Genomic DNA, 22,880 nt, shown 5'->3' with positions numbered 1-22,880 from the left:
AGTCCTCTGTCCTGAAGACTTTCCTAGGGAGGAAAAACTAATAAAATTATATTAAATATTAAACATCAATAGAAAACATCTCAGTATCAACACTTATACATTTTTTTTCTACTTTTTAAATCTGTTCGTTATTAGTCTTGTATTATGTAGAGATGCACTGCAGGAGTCCCTGTGAATGATCTATAGAAACAATACGGTATTGGAGTTAGCACATTAATACAAACCCGTGATTTACCTACAGTCAGAGCTGCTGTTATAGAAAATTAATCAACACCTTCTGATCAATCAGTTTCAAGAACTCGCATGCAGCTTGGACAAGAGTTTAAACAAAACTTGGTTTTATTTGTGAATAGCATGCGTGCACACACACAGAGGCCTTTATTCACGCATCGAATACCATGCTGCGTTAAGCCACGTTAATCCACTGAACAATCACGAACCTCCATTTACAGGAAAAACACACGTCTGCATCTGTGTGTGAGAAAATGATTTTGCCCACACCGTGTTATTACTGAATAGATGCCTGAACAGAGAACGGCAGCCAATTTTACAGGTCGTTTTCATTTTGTCTCACAAAATTAGTTTTCTCTTCATCACAAATGAGCAATATAATCATCTCCATTAAAGCTCATCTTCAGGGAGTGTGTATGGTGTTTACACACACAGCATAGTCAACATCTGTTTTTACTAACAAGCCGTCTTGTCAGATTGAATGATGTCCTGAACTCTTTGGCCTTGGGCTAGAAAGATAATAAAATATTGAACAATATCAACATTGCATCACACCATGCAAACATGCAAATACCAAACAGTGAGCCGTTCACATGAAATCATCCTGGAAACAAATCAAATACGTTGCTTCATTTATCGCTTCGTTGTTTCCATAGTAACAAAATAAATACAGTACAGAAATATATATACACACTACCGTTCAAAAGTTTGGGGTCACTTTGAAATGTCCTTATTTTTGAAAGAAAAGCACTGTTCTTTTCAGTGAAGATCACTTTTAACTAATCAGAAATCCACTCTATACATTGCTAATGTGGTAAATGACTATTCTAGCTGCAAATGTCTGGTTTTTGGTGCAATATCTCCATAGGTGTATAGAGGCCCATTTCCAGCAACTCTCACTCCAGTGTTCTAATGGTACAATGTGTTTGCTCATTGCCTCAGAAGGCTAATGGACGATTAGAAAACCCTTGTACAATCATGTTAGCACAGCTGAAAACAGTTGAGCTCTTTAGAGAAGCTATAAAACGGACCTTCCTTTGAGCAGATTGAGTTTCTGGAGCATCACATTTGTGGGGTCGATTAAATGCTCAAAATGGCCAGAAAAATGTCTTGACTATATTTTCTATTCATTTTACAACTTATGGTGGGAAATAAAAGTGTGACTTTTCATGGAAAACACAAAATTGTCTGGGTGACCCCAAACTTTTGAACGGTAGTGTGTGTGTGTATATATATATATATATATATATATATATATATATATATATATATATATATATAAAAGCAAAACACAATGTTGATAAATTTATTATTCCCTCAGGATATACTTTTATCCAAACTGAGTTGTTTATGAAGACACCACGTCTACAACCCCAAATCAGAAAAAAGTTGTGACGGTATGTTGAAATTAAAACTGAAAACAATAATTTGGAAATAATATTTGACCGGTATTACGCCCAAAACAATACAACAGCACATTCTTTTATGTTTTACTTCAGGAGTTTCAATTTTGATTCTTGCAACACATTTGGGACTGAAGACCCCAAGTGATGAAATTTTTCAGGTGTTATTTTGTCCCATTCTTCCTGCAAACAGGTCTTAAGGTGTGCAACAGTATGAGGTCATCATTGTAATATTTTTCCTTTCAAAATTCTCCACGCATTCTCCGTTGGGGACAGACGGGACGCACCCTCTTCTTCCACAGCCATGTCACTGTAATGTGTGCAGAATGTGGTTTTGCATTGTCTTGTTGAAATCTCCCTGGAAAAGATGTCGTCCTGAAGGCAGCATATGTTTCTTCAAAATTTCAATGTACTTTTCTGCATTAATGCTGCCATCACAGGAGTGTAAGTTACGTTTGCCAAGAGCACTGAAACAACCCCATGCCCAGAGGTGGACAAAGTACCCAACTTCATTACTTAAGTCAAAGTACAGATCCCACTGGTCAAATGTTACTCCGATACGAGTGAAAGTTCTCCAGTCAATTTTTTTACTTAAGTTAAAGTACTGAATTACTTGCTTTTAAAAATACTTAAGTATTAAAAGTACATTTTCTGCCAACACATTGTTGTATTATTGTCACAACGCTTATAATACCTAATGCCTCTGAAGCGACCTACTGGATTATTTTGTGAATTCATAAAATGAACGCATGCTGTCCATCATTGTGGTTTAACGTTAAGCTAGCTAGTCAGTGAAGTGCCATCTGACATGCTAACAAACTCTTTTCAAACTCAAAATCATACTAGCTACTAGAAAAGAAAGATTTCTATATTTTGTTTATTTGGCAAGATTATGCTAAAACATATATTTCTGAAAGGACTTCAGATAAGTTAGTTATTTATGTTTGCATAACTCAGTTTTTACATGCTAACTAACAGTGTCCAAGTTAACTAGCTACGTGTAAACGTTAGCCGTGGACAAGGCTACGGCAACTTGACGGGCAAATCCATAGAAAGTCATTTGGCTAACCAGACTGCATAGCTATTGCAACGTTATCGCTAGCTCTAAAAGCATAGACAATTTCACTACAAGCTTTCTCTTGGAATAAAATGTTTACAGACCTCAATATGCTTCCGCAGGTTGGACGGCGAGTTTTTGTAGGCTGTGATGTGGTTTGTTTTAGGCAAACAAAGCAAACGTTTAAAACAAAACGACTCTTTATTCCTTTCAGAAAACTGAAACATGGGTTCATAGGCCATGGGTGCGTGTGCATTCCTCAGAAGAACTGCCTCCTTCCATTCTGCCATCAACTGATCGTGTTCAAATAACGCTGCTGAGAAATCATTGAACTTGATTTTATCCAGTCTATGGATGTGACGTGACCCTAGTGATTACTGATTGGCTCTCAGTGTCACCTGCAAAAAAATCAGTCGAGTTTTAGAAAAGAAAAGAAAAAACATCCACTTCCAAAGATGCTGCATAGTAACGAAGACCTTGATAGAAATGTAGTAGAAGAAAAAGTACGATATTTGCCTTTCAAATGTAGTGAAGTTAAAGTCATAAGTTTCCAAAAATAATAATACTCAAGTACAAGGGCGCCGCCAGAAATTTTGGGCCCCCAACTTTGCCCACCCTCGTCACAATTGCACTATTGTCATTATTTGACTTTTGATAGCCCAATGGACCTTGAGTTTGTGACTTTATTATTACATTTTACGGTATGTATTAACCTACCAGGGACTAGATGAAAACTGGTCAGTGACTAATTCTGGTGCATTTACAGTCACAAATGAAAATTCAAGATTTTGCCACATGCCTTCTTGTGCTAGGACAAGTTTGATGCATTTAAATGAACTCCATGCTCAGTAGCCTTACAAATGTTACCCATAAAAGACAGGAAACATCTTATTATAAATTTATTTCAAAGTGACACAGAGTGACATTTCAATTTGATCAATTACGTACATATTTCTTCATATGTTGTAACCTCTATCCCTCTTTTATGTGTGCTGCGCTTTCTCCAGCTCCTCAATTTGAAACCAATGGTTTAGAACGTGTGAACATTCCACACACGTAACCATGTCAAACACTTGACTGGTGTCCGTTATTAGCAACACTTTAATCTAGCAAACTGTATATGGCGCTCGCTCATTAAAAACTTCAATCCTAAAGCATTTATGGGTTGTATTGCTGCTTACCTCCTTCTCCAAAGGGGGGTTCAGTGGTTTGGTAGGGCGGAGGTCCCCCTGAGGCTGAATCTGTGCATATTTAGGGCACCCCATTAGTTATGAAACTGGTTATTAGCACTAGTTATTAGCACCAGCATAACGTAATATTTCATCTTGTTTATCACACAAGTCGGTTCAGTTATTAAAATGGAAAAAATGTCACTGTACAAACTGTAAAAGTGTTCTCTTGATAGGCTAATCCAACCACGTTCATACTGTTCATTTACCATTCGCTAATATTTTGAACACACATGTGAGCGATAGCTACAGTACCTTTCTTTGGGAAAAACTGAGTGACCAGTTGCCTGCTTCTCCAGTCCCTCTCAGCTTTCAGCTGCCTTTCTTTACGTTTTTGACAGCCACTCTTCATATTTAGCGATCATAGACTGTACGCACTCCACTGCTGGCTGGCTGCTGCACCGCGACACAACAGCAAGTAGCGTTGCACTGATCAGCACACAGATTTAACGCATCGCGCTTCTACCAGAACTGGAGGGAGGGTTAAATGACAATATGTTGAAGAACTCAAGAAATAGACAACGTTGTTCAATTAGCTCATTTTACCAGATGGAATATTGCATTGTTGTTATTTCAAAAGTCTTATTAAAATCATTAAAAGCATATTATCAGCCCCTTAAAGGGCCCCATGGCTGTGCTGGGCCCCTAGAATTGTTCTAACCTTTCCCCCCCGGCGGCGCCCATGCTCAAGTAAAGTACAGATACTCAATAAGTACAGTACTCAAGTAAATGTACTTCTTTATTGTCCACCTCTGCCCATACCATGACAGACCCTGGGTTTTGGACTTGTTCCTGGTGCTTTTGCCTTTAGTCCAGAGCACACAGCATCTTGCTCCTCAAAGACTTGGCCTTTCCTGAATACTGATTTTGTACCAAATCATGATTACAGTCACCTGTTGACATCACCTGATTCTAACCATATCATTAGTTAATTGGTTTACCTCGTTACTAGCCCTAAATTGCCCCATCCCAGCTTTTTTTGGAATGCGTTGCAGGCCTGAAATGCAGGAATGGATGTATATTAACAAATGAAATGAAGTTGACCAGAAAAAAACCATGAAATATCTTGGATTCATTCTGTCTGCAATGAAATACTTTTTCTGACTTGAGGTTGGAGTAAAATTATCAGTGAGAGTTACTGAATGTGTTGTTTTTTCCCACTTGAATCAGTGATTATAAACAGTTCCTAATGAAGACCCGAAATGCCGACTACAGAAATGTTCAGTCATGTCACACACAAGTACTATGAAGAAGAATCAGGCCACACCCACAAATGGTCTCATCATTCTCAAACAGTTCAGCAAGGGGAGAAGGGGATCTGTATACAGATCACGCCCCCCCATCACATCCAATCAGATTAGAGTCAGTCCATCACAAATCGGACACAATCACAAGACACACACACGTCAGTCTAATCAATTATGTGTGATGATAAAGCTGTCCAATATTTACAGTGTCACAAAAGTGTTTGTTTCTCATCTGTTCTGTTTCTGTTATGATGAACGGGAGGGGTGGGTGAAACCGTCACAGTTTAATTAAAGCACTGAAATTTTAAATCCTGCTGCTAAGGGATTTAGAAAACCCACCATAGGTTCTACTCCAAGTGTGAGAGCAGAGCAGGAGGGCTGCATAGCTTGGGGTTGTGTATTAATTAGTGCTGTCAAAAATGTCGCGTTATTAATGCGTTAACTTGACTCAATTTTAACGGTGATAATTTTTTTATCGCGAGATTAACGCTCTGTGACATGATGCCACGCCCCGCACAGCCAGAGTCCTCTGCCCTCCCCCGAAGAGCCACGGTGCTCGGCTTAGGTTTCGTTTTCCCATCGGCGGCTCCAGCCCCACTTTGCAGTGGCTGTGACAAGACGTGCTATGCTCTGCAATAAAAAAAAAAAAACATTGGTACAACCAGTGTTCGAACTATGCCGATATTTTCGGGGGGGTCCCTTATTTTCCCTTGGGGGGGGTGCTTGCGCTTGTCTCAGAGCGCGGCTCTCCATCGCGCGCTCACTTCGGATATGCAAATGCTTCCCGTTACACACGATTGCTATGTCAGTAAACATCATTTTGCCAATATTTTAGAGACCCCCCAACATTTCCCAAATCATGTTTTCAAGGGATCTCATGTCTGTTTCAGGGGATCTCGGCTCCCCCGTGTACCCCCGTAGTTCGAACGGTGAGCAAGCCCATTCACTTTTTTATGCTGATAAGAGAATTACAATGGTTTTTCATGTGACAAAAATGTGCGATTAATCGCGAGTTAACTATGACAGTCGCGACATTAATCGCGATTAAATATTTTAATTGCTTGACAGCACTAGTATTAATACATTGTTTTAATGTATGTATGTGTGTGTTTATATACTACGACCAAATGTTCCCACAAGGATAGTAAAATCTGACAATTTTGACCTTGTGAGGACATTTGGATGGTCCCCGTTAGGAAATTGCTGTTGTGTTTTTTTTTTTTACACACACAAAGTTTCCTTTTCATTACTAAGGCTAGGGTTAGGTTGAGATGCAGGCACAGCATTAATAATTGTCAATGGAAGGTCCTCACAGGGATAGTGAAACAAACGTGTGTGTATCTATCTATCTATCTATCTATCTATCTATCTATCTATCTATCTATCTAAATCTGTTATACCACAAAACTGAGTTGTACATGAGCTGATAGCCGACAAGGCACATCGCGCTGAGTTGGCTATAAGCCATGTATGTTTTTTTTTTTCTGTTTCAGTCAGGCACCACCGAAGCTGATGATCACCTCATCAGCTTTTCTTTGGCTAATCAGACACAAGGTACACCACCACTCTTGCCGGAGCACTTGGGGGTTAGGCGCCTTGCTGAAAGGCACTTCAGCCAGTCCTGCTGATACAGGGAATCAAACCAGCTACCTTTTGGTCCCAAAGCTGCTTCTCTAACTGTTAGGCCACGGCTTCCCCTGAAGCCATGTATGACGAGATCCACATTCACTGGATTTTGAGAAACAGTGCATTTTTATTTTTATTTTTTGCAAAGTTGATAAATAAAAACTTTGTACAAAACCTCTGACAAAATCATTTCTACTTAGAATGTAAACAAACCGGCGAAATGACGGGAGCAATTTGTGAAAAATGCTGAAAAATTTGTGGAAAAATTATTCTTGAAAAATAAAATAATATACATTCTTACCATCAAATACTTTTATTCCTTTTTTTTTTGTATTTTTGGGGTTTTTTATTTTTGAGTTTTTATTTTGTCCTTGGCTGGTTCAACAACACGCTCCGCCATTTTGTTTTTCTCTACTCACAGTATGTGAGCTGATATCCTAGTAGTACAGTAGTCAATCACACAATTGCTCATATCCAGTGAATGTGTATAGGATATATATATATATATATATATATATATATATATATATATATATATATATATATATATATATATCCCCTAATGGATATGTATCGATAGAGACTGAAAGAAAGACAGAGATCTACAAAGAGACAGAATCAGAGAAATAAAAGGAGAATCAGTGGAAAATATAGGGGGAAGAGAAAAGGCCATTAAGGACACCAAACATGTTCTTGTGAGCAATTGAAAGGATTTAAAAAAATATATTCCTCTTCTTATTTTTGGACTAGGGGCGGCACGGTGGTGTAGTGGTTAGCGCTGTCGCCTCACAGCAAGAAGGTCCTGGGTTCGAGCCCCGTGGCCGGTGAGGGCCTTTCTGTGTGGAATTTGCATGTTCTCCCCGTGTCCGCGTGGGTTTCCTCCGGGTGCTCCGGTTTCCCCCACAGTCCAAAGACATGCAGGTTAGGTTAACTGGTGACTCTAAATTGACCGTAGGTGTGAGTGTGAATGGTTGTCTGTGTCTATGTGTCAGCCCTGTGATGACCTGGCGACTTGTCCAGGGTGTACCCCGCCTTTCGCCCGTAGTCAGCTGGGATAGGCTCCAGCTTGCCTGCGACTCTGTAGAAGGATAAAGCGGCTAGAGATAATGAGATGAGATGAATGAGATTTTTGGACTAGATTGAGACTTTGAATTGTCTACGTGATTTGATTTGTTAAGAAATCACGTCTTTCTCTGACATGTTTGGAAAAGAAGCTGCTTATTTACACGGATTACTGCATCATGACCAAGCACGATGAGTCTGACTGAAAAGACCACAATGTCGTCCTTTAAATATTTTCAGTGATGTCAGTTATGCTTCCTGTGCAGTCTAAGCGTAATGGTCTGTGTTATAATCACACTAAAAATACACTTACAACAAAATGAATTGTTTTTAAGTGGGAAAATAGTGCTTGGTGATACTATTAGCTTTTTCTAACATTAGCTGGTGCTGTGGTTGCGTTTCAGTGGCATTTGTGGGAGACATCGCTCTGGACAAGGATGACCTACGCTTCTTTAGACGAGACTGGACTGGGAAAGACTCTCCACAAACCACCTCACGCTCTAATAACACTGTCTCAGGTGTGTGTGTGTGTATGCAGACTACAGTATGTTGGGTTTGAATAACCAGTATTTGTGCTCTTGTTGTCCAAAAGCAGTGCAGGCTGTTGTTGTTCCTTCCTTTTCTTTACATTTTTAATCTCTCAGCCAACAGAAATGGAGAAACAGAAGCTGCATCCAATCGGAGCCAACAGAACAGTGAATTTTGGGACAGGGTGAAGATTTCTCGTAGAAAGAGAGCTGCTACTGCGAAGACTGAGAGAATTTGGCCCGATGGTGTCATTCCTTACGTCATCAGTGCCAATTTCAGTGGTGAGACTTCCTCATGATGACATACACACCGAAGAACATGCTTTTTCATTTCCATCTTTTTCCTGCTGCTCTATCACAGCAGTGATGTCTCGTGACTTTGATATATTTATGAGATAATGGAGCTAACATGAGATAAGAGTATCCATCCACTATCTATACCGCATATCCGTCAGGGTTGCAGGGGAAACTGGCTGGAGTTAATCACAGCTGAGTTCGTGCAAGAGGTGGGGTACACCCTGGGCAGGTGTATGTGAACATTTTTCATTGCAGTGATCATCCAAAAAGTTTATTGTGTTCAAATACGATTATCCATGTGCAGAGTGCGTAGAGCCAGCCTGACTGCAATCTTCAAGATCCTGAAGCTTGTGGCCAGAAAAGTGTCCAAAAGCTATCAGATAAACAAAGATATATATATATATATATATATATATATATATATATATATATATATATATACAAAGCATCTGAGGCTGAGAGTACTTTTAAGGTGATACAAATTAAATATATTGACGTGACACATTTTTTTGGTTTTAAATTCCTCTTCTCAGGCAGTCAGAGAGCCATCTTTAAACAGGCCATGCGGCACTGGGAGAGACACGTCTGTGTAACCTTCATAGAAAGAACGTCTGAGGAGAGCTACATCATCTTCACGTACCGACCATGTGGGTAAGAACACACGAACTTTAGAAATGTTCCGATATTAAGATTTGTGGTATTTTTAAATCATATTTTCATATGGTAAACAGAATTTTATAATGGTCTTCACTGAAAAGTACATGTTATGTTCCTTTTAACTATCCAGATGTCCTCTTGCTACCTTCTGAACCACACCCCAGATTTTATTTAATGACAGCAGACACGGTATGTGTTTTTTCAGAAATAATTTTTTGTGTTTTTTAGATGTTGTTCTTATGTAGGTCGGAGGGGTGATGGACCTCAGGCTATCTCCATTGGCAAGAACTGTGATAAATTCGGCATTGTGGTTCACGAGCTGGGTCATGTGATCGGCTTCTGGCATGAACACACACGGCCTGATCGAGACACGCACGTCAGCATTATTAGAGAGAACATCCAGCCAGGTAACACTCTGTTGAAGATACAACCCCGATTTCAAAAAAGTTGGGACAAAGTACAAATTGCAAATAAAAACGGAATGCAATGATGTGGAAGTTTCAAAATTCCATATTTTATTCAGAATAGAACATAGATGACATATCAAATGTTTAAACTGAGAAAATGTATCATTTAAAGAGAAAAATTAGGTGATTTTAAATTTCATGACAACAACACATCTCAAAAAAGTTGGGACAAGGCCATGTTTACCACTGTGAGACATCCCCTTTTCTCTTTACAACAGTCTGTAAACGTCTGGGGACTGAGGAGACAAGTTGCTCAAGTTTAGGGATAGGAATGTTAACCCATTCTTGTCTAATGTAGGATTCTAGTTGCTCAACTGTCTTAGGTCTTTTTTGTCGTATCTTCCATTTTATGATGCGCCAAATGTTTTCTATGGGTGAAAGATCTGGACTGCAGGCTGGCCAGTTCAGTACCCGGACCCTTCTTCTACGCAGCCATGATGCTGTAATTGATGCAGTATGTGGTTTGGCATTGTCATGTTGGAAAATGCAAGGTCTTCCCTGAAAGAGACGTCGTCTGGATGAGAGCATATGTTGCTCTAGAACCTGGATATACCTTTCAGCATTGATGGTGTCTTTCCAGATGTGTAAGCTGCCCATGCCACACGCACTAATGCAACCCCATACCATCAGAGATGCAGGCTTCTGAACTGAGCGCTGATAACAACTTGGGTCGTCCTTCTCCTCTTTAGTCTGAATGACACGGTGTCCCTAATTTCCATAAAGAACTTCAAATTTTGATTCATCTGACCACAGAACAGTTTTCCACTTTGCCACAGTCCATTTTAAATGAGCCTTGGCCCAGAGAAGACGTCTGCGCTTCTGGATCATGTTTAGATACGGCTTCTTCTTTGAACTATAGAGTTTTAGCTGGCAACGGCGGATGGCACGGTGAATTGTGTTCACAGATAATGTTCTCTGGAAATATTCCTGAGCCCATTTTGTGATTTCCAATACAGAAGCATGCCTGTATGTGATGCAGTGCCGTCTAAGGGCCCGAAGATCACGGGCACCCAGTATGGTTTTCCGGCCTTGACCCTTACGCACAGAGATTCTTCCAGATTCTCTGGATCTTTTGATGATATTATGCACTGTAGATGATGATATGTTCAAACTCTTTGCAATTTTACACTGTCGAACTCCTTTCTGATATTGCTCCGCTATTTGTCGGCGCAGAATTAGGGGGATTGGTGATCCTCTTCCCATCTTTACTTTTGAGAGCCGCTGCCACTCCAAGATGCTCTTTTTATACCCAGTCATGTTAATGACCTATTGCCAATTGACCTAATGAGTTGCAAGTTGGTCCTCCAGCTGTTCCTTTTTTGCACCTTTCACTTTTCCAGCCTCTTATTGCCCCTGTCCCAAGTTTTTTGAGATGTGTTGCTGTCATGAAATTTCAAATGAGCCAATATTTGGCATGAAATTTCAAAATGTCTCACTTTCGACATTTGATATGTTGTCTATGTTCTATTGTGAATACAATATCAGTTTTTGAGATTTGTAAATTATTGCATTCCGTTTTTATTTACAATTTGTACTTTGTCCCAACTTTTTTGGAATCGGGGTTGTAGTTAACCGTAGCATGGATACTATAAATAAGGTAAGGTAAGATGAGATAAAATACCTTTATTGTTACCGAGATATTTGTGCCTAAAAACTGGTGATGTATTGATAAAGATGATAATACTCATATTGAACAGACCTTTCAGCAGACTTGGTACTCCTTACTTTTATAATATATGACATTTGTCAATGTAATATAACATATAGGAGTAATGATTTATAGTTACGCTGTGCAGTGTTAGTCAGAAGAGGATGGGTTTCTGACTGAGTTCCTCTCAAGGTTTCTTCCTCATCTCAAGTCGTGTCAGGGTGTTTTCCTTTCTAATGTCACCTCTGGCTTTCTCATTAGGATCTACATATAAATATACATCTAAATTTCTGTTCAACTGTTTCATGACAATGTCTCTAGAAATAAAATTGAACTGAATTGAATTGAGTGAATACACATCATCTGTGTTCACCTTCGTTCTGTTATATGTGTAGGCCAGGAGTATAATTTCCTGAAGATGGAGCTGGATGAAGTGAACTCATTAGGAGAGACGTACGACTTCGACAGCATCATGCACTACTCCACAAACACATTCTCTAGGTGTGATAACCTTATATCACTCCTCTAGATGAATTCTTTTCTTTAAATATGCATGATGATAAAACACACAGCGACAAAAAGCCCACTCACAGCCAGGTTTGTGATAGATACAACACGCAGATTAAAAATTTTCAAAGGAAAAATACACGAACAACGTAACAGATCGAAAACATTATCATAATCCAGACAATCCTCAAATGATTCTTTTATTAAAAGTGTTATAAAAATCCCTTTCAAAATCCTCCTCTGATAGTTTTGTGTCATTTCAAACACTATAACTCGCACTTCGTCAAGCAGACAAATGAAAATAACAAATCAAAATAACTGAATAAACTCTCTGAAGATTCATTTTGATTAATAATTACAGATTCATTATTATGTAATACTCAGACACAGATTTATTCAGGGGCGGCATGGTGGTGTAGTGGTCAGCGCTGGTGTAGGTCCGGGTTCGAGCCCCGTGGCCGGCGAGGGCCTTTCTGTGCGGAGTTTGCATGCTCTCCCCGTGTCCGCGTGGGTTTCCTCCGGGTGCTCCGGTTTCCCCCACAGTCCAAAGACATGCAGGTTAGGTTAACTGGTGACTCTAAATTGACCGTAGGTGTGAATGTGAGTGTGAATGGTTGTCTGTGTCTATGTGTCAGCCCTGTGATGACCTGGCGACTTGTCCAGGGTGTACCCCGCCTTTCGCCCGTAGTCAGCTGGGATAGGCTCCAGCTTGCCTGCGACCCTGTAGAACAGGATAAAGCAGCTAGAGATGATGAGATGAGATGAGATTTATTCAGCCAAACAGAGTAAACGTGCTGTAGTTATTAACGCCCCGTGTTAGCACACAGAGGAGTAAACGAATTATAGAGGTACAAAGCTGCTTCATACTGAGATCTGACCCAAATAAATGAAAACTTCCAGCAGCACCACCTCAGGGGTTATTCATAGTTATCTAAATATATATTTCTATAATACTATGATATAAGTGAACACAGAACTCTGCAGAATCAACCCACAAACAGTGATCACATCACCTCCATCACCCCCAAAGAGAGAACAAGATAGATAGGGAGAGGCAGGGAGGCAGACAGGGTAAAATAAGAAAAAAATATATATCCAAACAAAGATCTAACAGCTTTTAAAAGAGCTAAATATAATATATTATTATACATACAGGAGACTTTTTCAATGGAATAAAAACATGCTCTAGTCCCTTCTAGCGGGTTTCATTGATTTGGTTTGACAGCATGCAAAATTGTTAGCATATCGCTTATCTTACATGCATTACATCACTCTACCCAAAGGAGAATGAGCGTTGAATATGGTTTACGATACTGCATGGTTGTCAAGACAACATGATGTCACACGCCGGAGACGTAAAACTTCCGTGTTAGCGAACAACTGTGACAGTTGTAAACAAACATGGCCACCAGGTTTGCTACATTAAATATGGAAGATTTAGAGAGAATTTTGAAAGAGAAGAGAACACCCAAAAGGAATGTGTACTATAATAATAATAATAATAATAATAATAATAATGGCTTTATTTCATGGTGTATCAGATATATTCCATTCAGCTAGCATGATATTGAAGGAGTTGAAGACTCAACACCAGCCAATATTATTTAAATAAATATTATTATGTAATATATGTCCTAAAATGAAATGTATGTAATATATAAAATAAAAGCCTGAAAGAGTACTCGGAAACTTTTACAAATCAACAAATTGGATTCACTAGGTGTCCTGCTCCAAATGTCCTATGGTCAAGAAATTATGTTGAATAAATTATCATTAAATTATTTTATTTAAAAAAAAAAAAAAAAAAAAAAAAAAAATATATATATATATATATATATATATATATATATATATATATATATATATATATATATATATATATATAAAAACCTTTGGCCCATGCGGGGATTAAACCCACAATCTCGGCATTATAAGCACAAAGCAATGGGGAAATGGTTAGAGAAGCAGCTTTGGGAGCAAAAGGTTGCTGGTTTGATTCCCTGAACCAGCAGGACTAGCTCAAGTGCCCTTGAGCAAGGCACCTAACCCCCAATTGCTCCTTCAAGAGTGGTGGTGTACCTTGTGTCTGATTAACCAGAGAAAAGCTGATGATGTGATTATCAGTTCGGGCAAGAACCCAGCCATAGCTAATTCATCTCATCTCATTATCTCTAACCGCTTTATCCTGTTCTACAGGGTCGCAGGCAAGCTGGAGTCTATCCCAGCTGAGTACAGGTGAAAGGCGGGGTACACCCTGGACAAGTCGCCAGGTCATCACAGGGCTGACACATAGACACAGACAACCATTCACACTCACGGTCAATTTAGAGTCACCAGTTAACCTAACCTGCATGTCTTTGGACTGTGGGGGAAACCGGAGCACCCGGAGGAAACCCACGTGGACACGGGGAGAACATGCAAACTCCACACAGAAAGGCCCTCGCCGGCCACGGGGCTCGAACCTGGACCTTCTTGCTGTGAGGTGACAGCGCTAACCACTACACCACCGTGCCGCCCCGCCATAGCTAACTATATTTTATATATATATATTTTTCCCATGACCTTTGCATGGTCAAAATGATCTGTTGAAAATCTTTTAGCTATTTTAAAATGAACACAATGTGTGTATTACAGAAGTGTCCTCCTTGATACAATTCTGCCTCGGTATGATGTGAATGGAATCAGACCCCCTATTGGTCAGAGGATGAAACTGAGCAAAGGAGACATCACTCAAGCAAGAAAGCTCTACAAATGTCCCAGTAAGTCAGTCATTATTCTGCATGGAACAAATGGTTTTAATTATGACTAGTTCCAACTGTGTTCGGATTGGCAGAGTAGCAGGAACAACAACAGTCTCAGATTTAAAGGAACGTCTTAACATTCTGTCGGTGATATTAAAAAGAAAAAATGAACAGCAGCTTTTATCACTATTTGCTTTTGGTTTATGGGTAGTTGAACATCACAGTAGACCATTTTACCAGCCAGTTGTCACTGGGGAGAAATCTGAATGACTTGAACCATGGGCTAAACAATTATTTAATTACTTCATCATTGAAATGAAATGAAAATGATAAAGAATTGTAAAAGCCACCTGAAAACCCTGCAAAACAACTACTGCCTAGCCAGCACAGGGATTCTTCCAAGCGGGACAATTCTGGCTTACTAAATGAAGTCATTGGATATTTTTGTTCCTTGTCTATGCAGCAATTCAACATACATTTGCTTGCTGTCACCAGATAAAAATCACTGTTGATGTAAGCCCAATGGCAAACTTGAATATCTTGGAGAGACTTGTGCTACTTCTTGTTGGTTAAGATATGGTCATTTTGGTTGGTTGCAAAACCATCAGGTTATTTTCATGTGAGTTTGTACATATTCTTATCTGGGACACTATATGAAATTATGTTACCTGAACTCACCTCATAGTTTACATAAACCAAGCTTGCCATAGTTCCTGGCCCTGGAGTTTCCACCCAGTTTAACGTCTATATACCCATCTCCTATTTTTTTCGAGAGTTTTTCCTCTCAATTAGATAATAACTTAAAAAGCTTTGCTGGGGGAATGGATGAAATAGTGGTGGAATTCATATGACATTATGTTTTGTGAGCAGAGTGTGGCGAGAATCTGCAGGAAAGCTCTGGGAATTTCTCTTCTCTTGGATACCCTGATGGATATTCTGCTTACACGCACTGTGTATGGAGCATCTCTGTTACACCTGGAGAAAAGGTAAAACACACAGACACAAGGATCAGATGAGGCAGAAGTGAGAGAATTACTGATATAGCTATCTTCTGGTTCACTTTCTCACTCACAGGCAACATTCCATAACAAAACCTCCTGTTAATCCAAGTTTCTACTGAACTATTTGCAGCCTGGTTTTGCTGTGTCTTGTTGTAAAACCACAGTGTAAAAGAATTCTTTCATCACAAGTTGAGATCGAGTCTTAAAATGCATAATGGAACATGTTTAAAGGTCCCATGGCATGGTGGTTTGTTGATGCTTTAAACGGGCTCGTGGAGGCTTCCGGATGTTATATCTGCAGCCTTTCTCGAAATGAACCCTCAGCACGTAAATATAGCCTCCTGGGAGAAAGCCCCATTTCAGCGCTTTTCCCAGTGCGTCATTTTGCTAATGAGAAGCAGGAGGCGGGGAAGGGTAGAGGGTGGGGGCGGGCCATGGTGGGAGGGGGAGGGGCTTGACCAAGCTGCGCACACACATACTCGCTGCTATCAGCGCCTGTAGCCACGCTGCTAAGACAAAACCCCGTTCTCCCTCGGACTCCTTTCGTAAACTCAACGTGACACAGAGAACAGAGAGTGAGAGTGTTCGGAGTGGTAGTTTACGAATGTATAATACCCTAGGCTTGAACACGCACTCCATAACCAAAGAGGATAGAAGCAGCAACTACAGCAACATATCGCTTATCCAACAGAAGACATGCATTGCGGAGCAATAGTCAAACATAAGCTCATAAGTTACAGTCAATTTCCAGACTAAACTCAGTTTAACAGAGCATGCTGCGTACTCTTTAGTTTTGTAGCGCAGATTACCTGGCTAACTGCAGGAAGTGGTTAGCTGCACAGCTAATGTAGCCATTGCTAGGCTAACGCACCGATTTTAAAACACGGCAAAACGACCAGTTATACACTTACTTGTTCGCTGTTTGTGGCTGATGCGGCAGGGATGCTTGGTACGGACCCAGGCTTCAGTGACAGTTGATGTGCAAAACCTGCCCTGTACTGTCCCAAGTTGTGGAAACATTCCTCAGGAAAATGCTTCCGACAAACATACACCGTCTTAGGTCGACTTGACGGCGTATTATTGAAGTAAATAAAATTAAGCCACTGCGTCTTCAGGGGCTCTCCTGTCGGCAGTAAAAACAGACTCTTTTCTGTGTTGTCACATCCATGTACAGTGCAATTTCCATGTTTCGCTCGCTTAGGTGATGCCATGTTGTTGTGTCCTCCCTCTATGGTCTCCTCACTACAACTGGGCGAGGCAATTCATACAGTGGGTGGGAATCCAGAGGGGGGGCGTGGGGATCATCTCCCTTGCTGACGTAATAAAGGGAAGAGCTTATCAACACGCCGTTTTGACGCGCCATTCTCAAATGTTTGGTTTACACATTATGAAATTTCTAGCCACTGGGGTGACTTAAGAAGGTCAGAGGAACTCATTTTAACGTTAAAAAACCTCAGAAAGTGAAAATTTCATGCCATGGGACCTTTAACAGTAGGTGATTTTATACCACTGTGACCAAAGAAGGCAACAACGAGATCTTGAGGTGTCCATTTTTTAAAAAAAAATTAAAATCTGTGTCAGTGCTGCTACGCTACTCATAAAAAAAAAAAAAAGCCGCTAAAAGATGATCATGGTACAGGCTACAGATAAGACAGTGGTGATAGTGAAATGTAAACAAATCATGCTAACGGACAAAAAGAAATCCTTATTACCTCAAGCTAACTTTGAAAAAAGTGCTTATTTTTATTGGATTTTCTATATGAGCCTGGACTGTGCTGATTAATGAGATAAGCAGAATGTAGTAAGGTATACTTGTACACGATCTATCATATAACCTGATGTTATTCGATAATTGCTTATAGAATTGGGTCAAGATTTTATTGAGCTCAGCTTTATTCACCGTATCCTTCAGGGCTCCATCCAGCCATTATCTGTAGCCGCTTATCCTGTGCAGGATCATGGGTAAGCTGGAGCCTATCCAATCTGACTATGGGCGAGAGGCGGGGTACACCCTGGACAAGTCGTCAGGTCATCGCAGGGCTGACACACAGAGACAAACAAACATTCACACTCACATTCACACCTACGGTCAGTTTAGAGCCACCAATTAGCCTAACCTGCATGTCTTTGGACTGTGGAGGAAACCGGAGCACCCGGAGGAAACCCATGCAGACACGGGGAGAACATGCAAACTCCGCACAGAAAGGCCCCCATTGGCCACTGGGCTCGAACCCAGAACCTTCTTGCTGTGAGGCAACAGTGCTAACCACTACATCACCGTGCCGCCCAGCCCTTCCTTCAGGGCTGTCTTGGCCTTCATATAGAGACCAACGTTTTGACCAAAAATGAAATGTCCACAATAGCTCTTTGGTACAAATGTATTCAGTCAGTCAAGACACACTGTACGAGATGATCTCAATAAAATCATTGCCCAATTCTATAAGAGACTGTGCGATAATGTGTTTGCCATGTGTGTGTTTAGCATTGTGAAAACTGTGTTTTGGTGCAATTTTTGCAGTTTCCGTAAGTGGTCATGTCTGGTTGCAATCCTTGACTTGCAAGTGACATCAAAGCAAAATAGAAACCCGGATGTCGGCCATGTTGGTGGATATACAAATGCGGGGTCAAGCAACATTCCATACAAAACATAGTCATGCGTGTGCGGCTCTCTTTGTTTTTCCACTGCTTTAAACATTCTTTTAGCTCTGCCATATCTTTGTGCTGTATATGGCTGTGGTCACAACAGTACTCGTAACCGTGGCACGTTCCGATTTTTTAGCATTCCGTCCGTGAATCGGAAAGAGCATGAGGAAACTCTGAGTCTTAGTACGGAGAGGAGACGAGCACGGCTGAACAACATCGGCAGGGCTGATCTAACAGAGGCTAAAACCAAAACAGCTCGTGTTTGCAGTAATCGTTTTATCTCCAGTAAGATTCAAAAGCTTTCTCGATAATATCATGGAAGAATTTTATTTTGTGTTGCTATAAAATGTTGTGGTTCACTCAGTCGTTGTTATAATTTTAACACGTGTATTACCATTTCGCTTCTAGGAGCGCCAGCAAAATTATACGATAGAAACAATCCACATTGGGCACCAGGGGCGATTTCTCAGAGACAACAAGGGAAGCCGAGCTTCCCCTAAAATTCTCTCCCCAAACTGTGGCATCTACGACGTTGAATTCTCATTAAAACAATAACTTGCATAACATAATATATGCCCAAGATTGTATTTACGTTCATAACTATCCTGTAACTTATTTGAGTGATGTCTGACGAACTTGCAGTTCGCTACAAGAATCACCTTTGCTGCCAGGCTGTAACCAGCGTTGCCAGATACTGCTGACGTTTTCCAGCCAAAATATGTTCAAAACCCGCCAAAATGCACTTAAAACCGCCCAATCTGGCAACACTGGCTGTAACCTTTCTTATTTCAATGGGCTCTATGGCTGGCAGCCGGGTATCCGTTGCAGTCTATGAGAGGGCTCTGAACAGCCAATTTCGGCTAGTTGTTATTGGTTAAAATCGACAAAATCGTCACTTCCAGGGAAGCCGGGCTTCTCTGGGACTAAACAAGACAGTGGGAGGGACAAGAAGCCGGGCTGATGAAGGATTATTGGAGGTAGTGTTTGAAAGACATGAGGAGGGCGGGCTCTGTACTTTGGCGAGGAACACGGAAGTATGATCAGTCAGTCCCCAGCGGATGTCGAGAAAGTGTAGTCGTGTGCCAAAGTGCTGTCCGAATTTCTTTTCATATAAACGGTTCTTCTCATTGATGTCTCTGTACATTACTCTGTAAATAAATGTAAATATTACTCGTTGTGCTCCGTTAACTTTCATCCATTCTATTAGTTTGATCATTCGCGAATTCACCCGTTTATTTCATTTGTAGTTCAATCTGGTTGTAGGCTAGCTTGAGCCTTATTGGGATCTGCAGTGCTAGCTGCTAACAGAAATTGATGAAGTCTCTGGAAAGCACAACCAGCTGGTATGACAGGGTCACAGACCATTTTCTGGAAAAGGAGTGGAGGGCAGAATTTGTGTATAAATAGTGTTCATGTTCATGAATCTGAAGTGTGTATATTGTTCAGTAATGTTAAGAGAATGGTGGGCTCTGTGTTATAGGTTATACCTGGGTATAATATTCAAGGTTCTGTGTGTTGCATAGCCTACCTGGTTATGAATTTCCAGACTGTGTTGCAGAAGATGTTCAAGGATGTGTTGCACAGCTGGGTGTTGTGTTAAAGACTCTGTGTTGCATATCAGGGTATGATGTTCAAGGGTCTTCATTGAATAGCCAGTGATTTTGGGATGTTTGATATTTTTGATTAAGGATATGAGGCACTAGCCTGGCAAGCCAGACTATAACATGAAATGTACAAGCAAAAATACTTTCTGCCACTAGGTAGGGTTGTCTAGTTCACTATGCTAATGGGGCACACCTTTCTATGCTTTGATATCCGGCCTACAGGTTTTACGATGAATGCGTAAAATGGGCTTCCCCTGTTTTAAAAACCAGCAGCCGCCACTGTTGGGCACCCACTCAGAAAATGGGCTTTGTTTTGTTCAAGTTTGGACTTGATTCTTCGGCAGCCGAACCAGATAGAACGCGATATCTGGGTCCTCAATGGTTGGTAGAAGTGTCTTATCTTCAGAAAAGTCTGACTTTTTTAAATAATATGGGTCAAAACCTCAGCTGTTCAAATTGTGTTAACACTGAGAAAATTCAGCATTGTTTACAGACACGCTTTCAGCGACTGCCATCCTAAATGCTTTGTATGTCTGCCATCATGGCGGATGCTCATGACGTAGCACATTTTGATCACATGGTTGCAAGTCATTTATAGAACTGCTTGATAAAAGGCTGTCATTTTATGCCATTAATCTCTAAATTGCTGCAGTCAACCTCTGTATTTTTTGGCCCTATGTCTTGCTGTTTGGATTAGATCATCCTTAACTTCACCTCCATGAATCTCTACCAAAGCCATCTTTGCCGGTATGATTATGTGGAGGTGCGAGATGGATACTGGAGGAAATCTCCTTTAATAGGTATTTCACCTTACTGTAATCTTTTCACTTCTTCAGCTCAACATACATACTGCATAGCGTTAAATTACTGTTTGCAATTACACAGTATCAACGTCTGGCCAATTTTAGATTTCTTGCATACTTAGCTAGCTAATTAATATCAGATTAAGAGCTAGTGCTCTAGACGTAGAATTAACATTCGCTAAACTAACTATGCAGCTGGGCAAGTCTGGACATTTCTGAGACGCACATCAGATATTGAATCAGTAGTGATACTCACATGAGATACTGAGTCAGTAGGGATGTTAGTTTTTGAAATAATTGCAGGTTTTGGTTTGGAGTGTAAAATGTGTACATCTGTGTTTTTGGATTCAGGCCGTTTTTGCGGAGATAAGGTTCCGGAGTCTCTTGTTTCCGCCAACAGTCGTTTGTGGATTGAGTTTCGCAGCAGCAGCAACTGGGTCGGAAAAGGATTCTCTGCCACGTATGAAGGTACATTTGAAGTTTGATTCCTGGAGCCATGAGGTTAATGTAGCTAACAAGTAAGTTTAGCAAAATGTGTTTCTCAATTATCACACACTTGCCTCAACCAGCTTCTGGTCACAGGGCTGCTAGGCAAAAGCAAATGGGACACTGATAATATCTACAATACCAGTCAAAAGTTTAGACACACTTACTCATTCACAGGTTTTTCTGTATTTTGACTGTTTTCTACATCGAAGAACAATACTGAAGACATCAATATTATGAAATAATGTATGGGACATATATGGAATTATGTGGTAAACAAAAAGTGCTACAATATGTTTCATATTTTAGATTATTCTAAGTAGCCACTGTTTACCTTGATGACGCTTTGCACACTATTGGCATTATCTGAACCAGCTTCATGAAGTAGTCATTTGGAATGCTTTTCAATTAACAGGTGCCTCGTCGAAAGGTAATTAGTGCAATTTCTTGCCTTCTTTCTATGTTTGAGATCAAATAGTAAATAATAAAAATACAGTAAATAGCCTTATTCAACAAAAGTCGTAATCAGTATTATGCCAAGAACTGCTCAGCTAAGTAAAGAGAAACGACATCCATCATTACTTTAAGACATAAAGTGTCACTTAATTAATAAAGATAAAGAAAAACCACTTAATTAGAAGATCTGTCCAAACTTGACTGGTACTGACTGTTAGTCTACGTACTACCTTCACAAAGGAACTCATTACATGGCCCTCTTATTCAGGTCAGCCAGGTGAGACCAAGACTTACCAACTCCCCCTACTGGTGGGACAGCATTACATTTAAATGATTTATCTGATGCTTTTATCCAAATTGACTTGCATTTGAGTATGATCCACAACGTTCCCCAGTTCATCTTATTTTGTTCTGTCTGTGCTCAGGCCAGACCATGAGTTAGCCTAGTGGTTAGCGTGTCCACCTCTTGATCGGGAGATCGGGAGTTCTACTTGCAGTTGGGTCATACCAAAGACCATCATAAAAATGGTACCTACTACCATCTGGCAAGGCATGCTGCAATAGTAGGGGAAGTCCGGCGCCACGCCCATATGCCTCAAAGAGCTGGTTAGTACCAGGACAGGAGACTGCCTGGGAAGACCAGATTCTGGCGTGAGATGGACTTTGACTTTTGTGCTCAGGCCAAAATAACCATAACTCTTTGAGCAGGAAACTTCGTCCCTTACCTATCACAGAATACCCATGTTCCCTTATTGTGGCTGACTATGGTTGACCAAACACACATTTTCAAAATTGTGAATCATTTCTCTATGGCTGCTAGCTCCCATAATTCCTTGAGCTCCACTCTATTGGAAAGCCAGTTCCCAGAATCCTCGGCTCGCTATCATGCCATGTCTCTGATTTCCAGTTGTTACAATCGTTGTAGTTCACCAGCCTTCTGATTAGACTCAAATGTTTCTCATTTTTCCTTTGTACACTGCAAAAAAATGATATCTTAGCAAGTGAAAATATCTTGAAAATAGTTGAAACGATCTAGCATTTCCTATCAGAAGAATACAAGACACCAATTCTGAGATTATTAAACCTAGTTCTCGATTGCAACCTACTTATTCTAAGATGTCTTATCAAGTAAAAATATCTGTCCATGCAGCAAGATAATTTCACAAGTATTAAGTCATTTTCTCCTCA

The 22,880-nt window shown here is 40.3% G+C and overlaps 1 protein-coding gene across 1 annotated transcript in view; it reads left to right on the top strand.

Annotated features, from left to right (window-relative positions):
- bmp1b (bone morphogenetic protein 1b) overlaps positions 1–22,880 on the top strand; it is an 80,776-nt gene that overhangs the window by 4,980 nt on the left and 52,916 nt on the right. The window contains exons 2-10 of the mRNA XM_060908594.1: positions 8,260–8,373; positions 8,500–8,664; positions 9,213–9,330; positions 9,565–9,743; positions 11,847–11,952; positions 14,593–14,717; positions 15,570–15,685; positions 20,645–20,747; positions 21,102–21,218. Of these exons, the coding sequence (XP_060764577.1) occupies positions 8,260–8,373; positions 8,500–8,664; positions 9,213–9,330; positions 9,565–9,743; positions 11,847–11,952; positions 14,593–14,717; positions 15,570–15,685; positions 20,645–20,747; positions 21,102–21,218 (1,143 nt within the window). The remainder of the gene's footprint in view (positions 1–8,259; positions 8,374–8,499; positions 8,665–9,212; positions 9,331–9,564; positions 9,744–11,846; positions 11,953–14,592; positions 14,718–15,569; positions 15,686–20,644; positions 20,748–21,101; positions 21,219–22,880) is intronic.

This window comes from Neoarius graeffei, chromosome 25 (genome assembly GCF_027579695.1).
Source record: "Neoarius graeffei isolate fNeoGra1 chromosome 25, fNeoGra1.pri, whole genome shotgun sequence".
In the NCBI taxonomy this organism is placed as follows: Eukaryota; Metazoa; Chordata; class Actinopteri; order Siluriformes; family Ariidae; genus Neoarius; species Neoarius graeffei.
Note: the sequence above shows the minus strand (reverse complement) of the source record. Positions and strands in the feature narration are given on the sequence as shown.